The sequence below is a fragment of the Benincasa hispida genome, chromosome 4 (genome assembly GCF_027475165.1).
Source record: "Benincasa hispida cultivar pf3 chromosome 4, pf3_genome.v1.1, whole genome shotgun sequence".
In the NCBI taxonomy this organism is placed as follows: domain Eukaryota; kingdom Viridiplantae; phylum Streptophyta; class Magnoliopsida; order Cucurbitales; family Cucurbitaceae; genus Benincasa; species Benincasa hispida.
Window position 1 is genome coordinate 18,835,222 of NC_143481.1, and position 11,863 is coordinate 18,847,084.

An 11,863-nucleotide genomic window follows, 5' to 3' on the forward strand; every position below is an offset into this window, starting at 1 on the left:
ATTTGTAAAATTATTATAGTTTATTTGATATTTGTAAGATTCAAACAGGTATGACATTTGTAAAAAAAAATAAAATAATAAAAAAAAAGATATAAAATATAGTAAATAAAGATAAAAGTTAATGACTTATTTTCCGACGGTTTAGGGGTCGGAAAAAGTGTAATTTCATGCATTTTTTTTTTAACTTTTTCCAATGCTAAAATAGATTTTCGTCGCCATAAATAACTATATCCCGACGGTCTAGGGGTCGAAAAGAGTAATTTTACCCCAAAATAGTTCAACGTTAACTTTTGTCAATGGTAGTATCGTAGAGAAAGCATCCTGATGATTCATGATAACTCGACGGATCGCACGGCCATCGTTCCGACGACGCATCATTCAAATTTCTGCCCTATCAACTTTCGATGGTAGGATAGTGGCCTACTATGGTGGTGACGGGTGACGGAGAATTAGGGTTCGATTCTGGAGAGGGAGCCTGAGAAACGGCTCACATCCAAGGAAGCAAGCAGGCGCGCAAATTACCCAATCCTGACACGGGGAGGTAGTGACAATAAATAACAATACCGGGCTCTTCGAGTCTGGTAATTGGAATGAGTACAATCTAAATCCCTTAACGAGGATTAATTGGAGGGCAAGTCTGGTGCCAGCAGCCGCCGACCTTCTACGTGCCATGACTCTACCCTTGTGCATGCCATGAAATGTAACACCCATGAAACATGAATTTTATGTTCTAATGTTAGGATTGTTTGAATCTTTTGTTGGTAAACCATAAACATAAAACAATAATGTCTACCAAATATAAGATCAATCATGTTCACACAATGTGACAACCTAAGACTTGGGACAGCCACACAGCGCATGCCCACTGACACCAACCTTGTGCATGAGATAAGTAACCTATGACCAAAACAAATTGTCGACATAAGTTGACTTATCCCGACTAGGGGTGTTCAAAAAACCTAGTAACCCGACCAACCCGGACTACCCGACCCAAACTACAAGGGTTAGGTTGGGTTAGATTTTATTTTGGGTTGGGTTGGGTTAAAAATGTTAAAAAATATAAATTCGGGTTGGGTCTCGGGTTACCCCATTTCATGGTCGGGTCAACCCGACCCGACCCGAATATATATATATATATATATATAAGTTAAAAAAAAATTCAAATTTAAAATTAAAAAAAAAGTACCGGTGACCCAACCCGGCCCAATCCGAAAACTTTGGGTTGGGTTGACCCTCCAAAAAAAACTAATATGGTTCATTATTAGCCAACTTGAATTGTTGGGTTGGTCCACAAAAATTTTCCAACTCGAACTATGTACACCTCTACTCCCGACGGTTGTAATTTATTCTTACCATCGGGAGGAATGACTTATCCCGACGCAAAAGGAACCTTCGGCATAAGTTGACAACTCCCGGCAGTTGTAATTTATTTTTAGGGTCGGCAAAAAGCCCTCATTCTTGATCCGTCGAGATATATTTTTTCCCTACGACGCGGCTTTTTTTGGGTCGGCAAAGGTTTCCCCAACGGTGCTCAAAGGTTTCCCCAACGGTGCTTTCCCAATGATTTTGCCGACGATTGGATTACCGTCAGGATAGGTTTTGCCAACGATTTTTTGAACTTTTGTCGACGGTTTCCATCGTCGGAAAATGTCCAAATTCTTGTAGTGAGTTACACACCTATGAAGATCTGAGGTCATCGAACATTTGAGTTACACATACATGTTTATGTTACAGAAGACAACCTTGGATCTTAGTTTATTAGTTTTGTGGGTTAATGCTACTAAATATCAAATAAAATGTCTCATATTTTATTAAATAAATAAATTATTTGTACATTACAATTACAAATAACAAGACCCACGAGATTTAGGGCATTAACCCCAACAGTTGTTCAGCATAATTTTTTTTTTTTTTTTTTTTTTTTGAAGTTGTTGCTTTGTAGAGTTGTGTATTTATATATTAATTTGCAAGAGTTGTGTAATTGTGGGTTTGTAGTTGTACTACAAACTTTATGTAAGTGATTTAGGTTGGGTACATTGAGTTGCATCTAGGTGTAAATTATAGGTTGGGTACCATGAATTGCATCTGGGTGTAAAATATAAGTTGGGTACCATGAGTTGCATCTGGGTGTGAATGCATATTTCGGGTTAAAAGCATGTTTGGGGTCAATTACAGATTGCATATGAGGGGTCATAATGACCCAATTTTTTTTTTTCATTTTTTAAATTGGTATAGTTGACGGTTTGAAAAGGTTAACAAAAATATATAGTTGACATTTAAAAATCGTCAATAAAAATGTATAATGATAGACAATAACATAGTTTTCTTGACATATAAAAAAAACGTTAACAAAAAGGATTTTCTTAACATTTTTAAAAATAGTTGATGGACAAAAAATGTCAATATTACTTTACTTCAGCATTCGAAAAGTATCAGCAAAAGGATTTTTATTGACGTTTTTCCATATAGTTGATGGCCAAAAAGTCAAAGTACCATTTTTTTATGACAAAAAACGTCAAGAAAGAGTTTTTGATGATGTTTTTTTACCATAAAAAAAACTAGGTCAGACTTTCTTGATATTGGCTTACTTGTCTTTTTTCGGCCATCAGCATAGTCATTTTTTGACATTTGAGTTACACACCAATGAAGACCAAAAGCACATCAAAGATCAAACAACTTCCAAACTTAATAACTCTAGCAATGAGAATAAATTGCAAAGCTTTTAAGACAAATCAACATTGAGGGCAAGTTGCAAAGCCTTTGAGATAAATCAACATCAAGAGTAAGCTGCAAAACCCTCGAGACAAGTCCACGTTGAAAACAAACTACGAAGCTGTCGAGATAAATCAACATTGAGAACAAACTGTCAAAAAATAATTGCCACATCAATTTTTCATTAGTCAACTAATTGCATTCATACTTGGGGACCATTTAGAACTATTGTCAAACTTCGAGACTAAGAATGTAACTTCTAAAACTTAACAAACGAGATGTTCAGTGACCGCACATCTGACGACACGATAAACTCAAGTCCAAATTTCTAGGACAAAAAAATGTATTTTACACTTAAAAGATCTAGAAATAGTATAATTTGTGAGTATTAAAACCAAAAGAAAATATCCATTTACAGAACTTTTTATTAGCACTTTTGTTGTTTTCACACATACGCACATATCTTATATATGATTCATATATACATTACAAGGTCACGTGACCAACCACCTCTCTCTCTCAAACTTAACTCCCCCCCGGGTCAAACCAGCGTTGAACACCGAGACGTTACAGGATCGTACAACGCCGGCAAAAGATACTTTCTGGTACCGACGCCGGCGGCGTTGTAGCTGCCGCCGGTGATGTCGTCCTGCAGCAGATCCCCAGGGTATCCTGGATAAGCCCCCTTCCCGTATACACCGGGGCAGGCCGTCGCCACCTCCAGCGGCGCCGCTGGCGAGCCGAGGAAGTAGCCGTTACCGAAGGGATTAGTGGCGGTTCCAGCCAAAAGAGTGGCGATGTTGATTATCATGCCGTCGATTCCGACGTCGGCGTTAGGCGGTTGGAGCGGCGGCGTTTGTGGGCCGTAGATGGGCTGGTGGAACGGCCAAGCGCATTGACCCGGACACTGACTCACTGAGTTGCCGACCCATATGAAGGCCGATTTCGATCTGTGGTTCCAATCGTGAAACCCGCAGCTGCTCATGCAAAACCCTTCGACAGCAACGTCCTCTGCCGTGAGAACCAGTGTCACACCGCCGTATTTCGTGCCGGCTCTCTGAGATAGCTTTGAAATTTGGGGTTTTTGTAAGAATTTTCCGATGGAGTATTTATCGTCTGTTATTTGTTTCGCTAAAATCACCTTAGCGTCTTTCTTTCCGGCTCTTTTCATATAAACCTGAATTAAATAAATAAATAAATATATATTCGAATGAGGTTACCAATTTCAAGTACTTCCTACAATTTTTATTTCACATAAGATTTTTTTTTTTTTTTTTCTAGGTGTGATGTGAGGGAATCAAATTTATAACTTGAAAATTGGAACAACCATATTCTACTTGGCCTAATTATCATAGATAGTTGTAAGATTTTACGGATATGTTTGACTTTTCAAGTGTTCAATTTTGAAAATAAATCATTTTAAAAAAAAAATTGAGGTGTTTAACAATCTCTCAATATAATTTTTTAAGTACTTGTATGTTAAACAACTTTTATCATAGAAAAAAATTAAATAAAAATAGCTTTTATAAAATACATTTTTTTCTATTAAATACAAAGTGGAGTGTCAACAAAAAAATTGCCCAAAAATGGTTTTTGTTTAGAACATTTAGTAATAATTTGATTCCTGAAAATTATATATATATATATTCCATTGGTCAATATTTGAATTTTTAACCAATTTTTTATTAAAAAATTAAAAACACTAAAAAATGTATACATAAAAACATAGAAACCAATGTTTATAAGTTGTTTTTCTAAAAAAAAAAAAAAAAAAATCAAAGGTTACCGAACAAAATTTTAATTAAGTATTATTTTATTAATATATCATTTTCTATTAATGCTTTAGTCATTTGCTAATATGAACAAACTCAAGTCATATAAGATATCAAAATGTCAAATATTTGAATTTCTTTGGTTATTTTTGAACTCGAGCGAAAATAAAAGACTTGTGTTTATAAAAATTCAAATAAATGTATTTTGTTACTTTCATTATCAATCACTTTTAAAAAAAAAAAAAATCAAGTTTAAAAGTATTTTTAAATTTATGAAAGTTCAAAAATATTTTTTAAACAAAACATTAACGGTTTTCATCTAATACCTATCAAAAGTATATTTTTAAATTTTTTTAAAAATTTAAGAATATATTTTAAACTTTTTAAAATTGAAGATAGTTTTTACCCAAAATACAAAATTAGATATATTTTGTATAATCCAATCCAAATTAAATAAACCTAAGAACAGGTTCCTATCAAAGATAGTCAAAGGCCATAACAAAAATTAATCTCAAATGCAAACTTTTAGATTCAGTGGTAATTTAACGAACCTGAACGGTATTCCACCAACGAGATACCGCCGGGGCAACCCCGTCGGCCTCCTTTGGACGGGAACCGAGAGAGAGAAAGAAATCGAGAACAATGGCTTTCTGAGGAGCCGTAAAATTGCCATACCACAAGATGGAAACAGGAACATATCCTTGAAGCAAAGCCCCATTATGGTAACGGATGGCCATCGGCGGTGCTTCATACAAAGAGGCAAGCTTTCTTGCTCCAAACCCAAAATTGAACAAATTCATCATACCAAAAACAACAACAACAGCAATTGAATTGGGAAATCGGAAGAAACCCATTTTGGAAAACAGTTTGATTTTTCAGAAAGTTCAAAGCTTTTTTGATTTTTTGGTTGTGAAAATTGAAAATGGAGGGGTTTTTATGACAGCATATATATAATAGAATAGGTTTCATGAGGGGAACAGTGTGCAGTGGGGAGTTGGGAAGTAGCTTTCTAGGGAAGGAAGTTTTTTTTAAAGCTAAAAGGAGATTAAAGACTTAAACTAGACTTCACGAGAAATTGATAAGATTTAATTAAGTTAAAAGGGGGAAGAATCTAACTTTTTTTACTTTATTTATTTATGGTTTAATAAATGCTACTTTAGCCTATCAACTATATACTTGTTTGTTTTTTTATTATAAATTCCAAGTATTTCAAATCTAAATCGAAATTTCGTCGTATCTAATGTTATTGGAAGTCTCATTCTATATAATTTTATAAAGAAAATTATTTTAAATGACAAAACTATAAAAAAAAATTTACAAATAATAGCAAAATATGATTATCTATTTCTGATAGACAACGATTGACTATTATCTGTCTACTTGTGTTGAAAATTGATTTTCTTATAGTGTTAAGAAAATGGTTGTTTTCAAACCTAAGAAAATGAACCAAAATATTTACAAATGTAGCAAAATTTTATAGTTTATCTTCAATAGACCGCGATAAGCAGTGATAGACTACTACCTCCACGAACAGAGTTGTCAAACAGAACTGATGACGATGAGATCTACACCTCCACAAACGAAGTGAGAGAGGAGAGAAGTGAGATTTGATCAAATGGAAGAGGGTTTTGGAAGAGAGAAGTGAGAAAGGAGAGGTGAGATTTGGTCAAATGGAGGAGGGTTTTGGAGGAGATAAGTGAGAAAGGAGAGAGAAGAAAGATAGAGAAATAAAAGAGATGATATTTTTTACTAAAGGAAAAAAAATAAATGGGCATCTACAATATCAATTTTAAACTAACATTGTAGCCTAATTAAAATATATCTTTAGTATTGATTTAAAACCGATATTAAAGATCTGCTATTTTTTTTAGTCGAAAACCCAAATTTCTTGTAGTGTAAAATGAAAAATGTTGTCGAGAAGCTTAGGTATTTTCTATTTATCAACTTGTTCGAGTACTTGAAACATGATTGCTCATTGTTGACTAAAATAAATATTTTAAAAGTATAGAAACTTAAAATAAACTAAAATCATATTTACTTCCCTCTAAACGTAATCAACCAATTGTAATATGAAAAGTAAGACTCATTTAAATATATTCTAGAAAATTAATTAACAATATTATGTGAATTATAAATAATAAAAAAATTCATTACGAATGTAAAAATTCTGATTACGACGTAGTAAATATGGTCTAAAATAGAAAAATATTAGGATCAAAGTAGTAGTATTTAAACATTTATTTTGTTTATTTTGTTTTTACTACTCCGTGTTTTCTTTTAATAGACAAATATTTAATGAGTTTTGGGTGCATTCTGTCTCGTTATTTTGTATGCATGTACGCATCATTTTTCGAATATTTAAGTATGAATAGAATAGGATTATTTTAATTGAATTTTTGAGAGTGATATCATAATTTTAATTTGTTTTAAACAAATTGGATTAGAAAGTAACTACTAAGCTATGGTTTAAATTAAATTATTAGTGTGTTTCAAAATGTTATTATTATTTTTTCTTTCTTCATATTTCAAAAGAAGGGGAAAAAAGCCTTAATTTGTGTGTTGTTCTTGAATCGATGGATGATGATTTGGCTATTACTCAAAGGAAGTTTAGGGCACCGAGAGTATTAAATGGGTGTATTACATTCAAATTTTCAATAATTTCAAAATACTACACGCTTTTTTTCTTTTTCTTTTCTTCGAAGTTCCAAATTAATTATAAGACCAAAAACCTTAATCAATTGTATTGTACAATACAAACTAACGCTATGCATATTTAAAGCTGGTAAGGTTACAATTTTGTTTTTTATTTTTGAAATTTATGTTTGTTTTCTTATAAATTTCATATTATGGTTCTCCCAATTTTTTTTTTTTTTAAACACTTACAATTTAAAGTCAATTTTTAAGACAAGAATTATTATTATTATTATTATTATTATTATTTTAAATTGCTTCATTTTTTAGAATTCCAGCAGAAAAGTGGATGTTAAATTGGGAAATTTACTTTGAAATAAATAGATTTAAATTTTATTTCAGTTAGCTCTTCTTTTAGTATTTTTTTAGTACAACAAGGAGGATATAGAGTTTTGAAAATTATTGATGAGCCCACTGACGTAGTAGAATCGTTGTTCCAGTATTTATAGTATGATACATTTCCATTATGTTACTTAGCCAAATTTGATACCTCATATGCCAAAGTCAAACAATAGTTCTTCCTTCCTCGCTTCCTCTTCTACAGATGTGGTGGCAGCATAATTTCACAATCGCATCTTCGTAAGGGTCTTGAGGTGATTGTGCGACAGTTGTTTTCGCCCTCAAAGAAGTTAGGCAATCCAAATCCAAATAGTCGATGGCACAATGGGTGTTTCAAATAACCTCCAACCCCGTTCTTCAGAAAAGATTTTAGATCAACGGGTTTAAAGGAAAAATTTTTTGCAAACGTTTGAAAGCATGTGTAAATAATGAACATTAGTCATACAGCTAGAAAGCAATAAACAACAACTCGGTTTTATAGCATACAACTCACTGGTATGAGGATATGATGATTAGTCTTACCCCTATATAGTGCATTCTGAACAAAAATACATCCGTCACCCTTGCATATGGAAATAGGCTAGCGGTCACACACTAAAAAAAGTACATAGAAAGAAAACTACTTAGCAAAAGGAAATACATAAGATGAAAACATAGGAAAAAGAGATAGAGGCGGACATGCGGCCATGGACAACACGCCCTAGACAAGCATGATCGTGATATTCTCCCCACTCAATTGGTTGACGTCCTCGTCAATCGACTCTGCTTGAACTCAGAAAATTGTTGAGCAGTTGTCTTGAGGTCTTATACGCGCTCCCAGCAAACTTATCTATCGTGGAGGCTTTTCCACCTCTCCAGGAACTCTTCCTAGCTTGGTCTTGGTCTTCCAACTCTTTCGCTTCTCCCAGCAAGTCTCTCAATAGTTGCATCCTCTATCATTCTCTTTGTCGTGCCTGTTGGACGGGTCACCACCCTACATCGCTCCTCGGTATGGTCGGGATGACAGAGTTTCAATCTACTTACGTGGATGGCAAATCTCCATCCACAATGGTAACTGCACCCGATAAAAGGCTTTTCCAACCCATTCGATAACTTCCACCAGTACACTAAAGCTATTCACGAGGCAACGTTCTCTTTGTCCTCAACTTCGAAATTGTCCTTGTTGGGTTCTATGTCCTAAAACTCGCAGTTTGTAAAGTTAAAACTATTCTATTATCAATAAAGATGTTATTCGACATTACTTCAATAAAGTTGTTATTGAAATCTATAAATTGCACTTATAAAGTCTAAATCCAATAAACTGAGATTCATGGCTATTATATGAATACTTAAACTTTATGTGGAGACATAAAAGTGGATCAAGTTTGAATAAATAGTCAAAATAATCTATAGTATACAAATAAGGTTGGGTACCTTATTCTGGTAACACTATCGGATGCGGTCCACTCTGTAGTTGTTACAAGTTTTTGTAAAGATGCTACAAACAAAGTGATCCTAATTTGTTCATGTATTGACATGAGGAGTGGGAGTCTCCTATGCAATGAGTTTGCATAAAATCGGACCAATAAATAAGTCACTCTTACTTTATAACGTTGTTTACTGTTTAAAGACTGGTTATTTTGTTTAGATGACCTAGATAACTTGATCTTAATCCTGAGCTAGATGACCTAGGTAACTCGATCTTAATCTTAAGCTAACTATGAACTCCTATTTATTCATAATTATCCTTAGATTTGCATAGGTGAGGGTTGATTCAACAACACCGGCTCAATATGCCTCCCATTTCAAGGGTAAGACCGGGTAGATAGCTGGGGACATAGGGTGCAATAAGGAATCTACACCTACCCATTTATGGGATAGAAGAAAAGTTGTTCTCTTAAGTACTAAATTCATGTCTTGAACAAGTGGCCCCACCCTCTCATTAGCCCAAGAGGTGTCTAGTTTAGTGATTGGATCACAAACCAATTGTTTATTAGAGGATCAATGGAACTTAAGGAGCAAAACGTAATATCGGAGGTAAAACAGTGTATTGACCTAGTCGTTATTACGAACAACCTGTGAAGGGTCGACTTACTAATATGGTTAAATCAAGTGGACACAAATATATCTACAGTGAGGAAGTGCAACTATCGAGCTATAGCAAGTATGCCTTAATAGTTAACGATCATAAATCGTTGGAACTCATGATCTGTAGGTCTATAAGGTCCCTCTACCAATTCGTAAAACATGAACACCATGAATTAATAAATTAAGTGAATTTTGAATGATATCAATTTGGATTGTTCAAATTCAAATTAGGGTTTGTATAATTATATTTGATATAATCAATGTTTAATTTATTGAAATTAAACGAAATTGGAGAGTATATAATATTTAAATATTGATTTAAATACTAATTACATGAATAGGATTCATATTTTAAATTGGGTATGTAATTAATTTAATATTTAATATTAAATTATTTAATTAATTAATTAAGTAAAAATCAAATTAATTTTAAATTTCAATTCAATTCAAGAAATTGAATTTTGGTGCTTTAGATTTAATTAATTATGAGTTAATTAAATCAAATTTTAGTTAATTTTAGAATTGATTAAAATTTGAAATTGGAAAAATGAAAACTTGGTTTGAGTGGGTTCTTCCCACATTTATACCAAGTAGGAGGTGTTCCTCCCAAATTTACACACAAATACCACTTCTTCATCAAGTTACTGTTGGCATTGAGCTGAGTTTGAGTGCTTGCATGAACTTTGTGTATAAAAGCTCTAAAATTGATGATTGGAAGCGTGAATTTATGTGTTCTTTAGAAGAATGTTGCAGAAATTCAGTTTCACCAAAAAAATCCACAAATACACCCTTCAAAAATTCACTCTAATTGAAGTTCCACCACTCAAATTCAAGGCTGGGAATAGTAGAGAAGATCTCTTGGTGGTTCACTACTGAATTAGATCTGGAATCACGTGAAGAGCAACTTGAAGTTGGGAGAACTCATCAAAGGTATGTTGTTAAGAAACCCCCTTCTTAAATTTCTTTTTAAACATGCTTATAAAACTCAAATTAAATGTAATTAGAGTGCTTATTAATTATGTTTGCTTTCTTTGCATGCTTGTATATCCTATCAGTCCAAGGCACAAGTTTACTCGAACCCTGTCCCCTGGTAGGAACTCTCGGTGTCTAGGCTTCCTTTTTCTTTTTTTGCTCCTCTTTGGAGGCATGGACTTGTGTAAACTAGCCGACTCGACAACACGACACTTCTCCAAGACACACAAAATATCTTGAGGTGCCTTCTCTTCCATGGTTTCAACTGACTCGTGGGTAAAGTTCTTCTCCAATTGGAGGGTCGAGATCATCCTCATCCCATTCGGCTGTCTGATCCCGACATGCACAATGGTGGGTGTAGACTCTGTAATCAGTAGTCATTTTGTGAGAGGTATTGGTATTACCTGGTGCTTAAGGAAGAATTTAATCTCCAACACCACATCAAAGTCATCCATTTTCACGATCACGAAATCGTCAGGGCCACTCCAATCCCCCAACTTTGTGACTGCTATCTTTACCATTCCTGTAATAGGCAAGACCACAGAGTTCACTGCTTTCATTCTACCTGTGCCACCTTCCCAACGGAGATTCAACCGTCTAGCTTCTACTTCGGACATAAAGTTATGGGTGACTCCTGGGTCGACCATGATGAAGGATCTCGTTTTACAGAGAACCTATGAGTGGAAGTAGATCTTCCAAATCTCATTTCAATTGAACATAAACATTTATTGTAATACATACAGATTACGCACTTTAACTAAATTACAATATGTTTTTCAATAAGAAACAAAGTTCAGAGATTATACCTTTGAAGAACTCTTTTTCAAGTAAATCCCTCGTTATGTCACAACCACTACGAACAGTCACGAACTCTCCAAACAGCAAAGATCTTGAACAAAAAGAGGACACAACCACTTGATGACCTTGGTATTCTCGGGGTAAGAACCCAGGAATGGTGAGTTCTGGCTATAATGGTTAGGAGGGAGCTTTTGGTTTGGAGGAGAAAGATGATTAAATGAAGAACAAGTTATCGCATAGAGTTTTCTTCAATCGTATAGAGAAAGAAGTCTATCACATATGCTTTCAACCAAATCGGTATCTCTCAATCGTGTAACAATTCTATTTGGAATAATAAAATCATATTTCATTTATTCCCTTTGCCATAATAAACCGCTTAACCTCCCAATAAGGTGGTTAGAGAGAAAAAGAGGATAATTATCGAATAATTAATAATATAAATAAATATGATAATCAACTTATCATATTATATTTATAACATATAATTTTAATATTGCATCATATACAATATA

At 33.9% G+C, this 11,863-nt stretch overlaps 1 protein-coding gene across 1 annotated transcript; it reads right to left on the minus strand.

Moving 5' to 3' along the window:
- Positions 1–3,100: 3,100 nt before the first annotated feature.
- LOC120075900 (protein PHOSPHATE-INDUCED 1-like) lies at positions 3,101–5,490 on the minus strand. The gene is made up of 2 exons (XM_039029641.2): positions 5,036–5,490; positions 3,101–3,889 (listed from the first exon to the last, which is right to left on the minus strand). The coding sequence occupies exons 1-2, from the start codon at positions 5,336–5,338 to the stop codon at positions 3,254–3,256; spliced, it is 939 nt and encodes a 312-aa protein (XP_038885569.1). The 5' UTR covers positions 5,339–5,490; the 3' UTR covers positions 3,101–3,253.
- Positions 5,491–11,863: the final 6,373 nt, after the last annotated feature.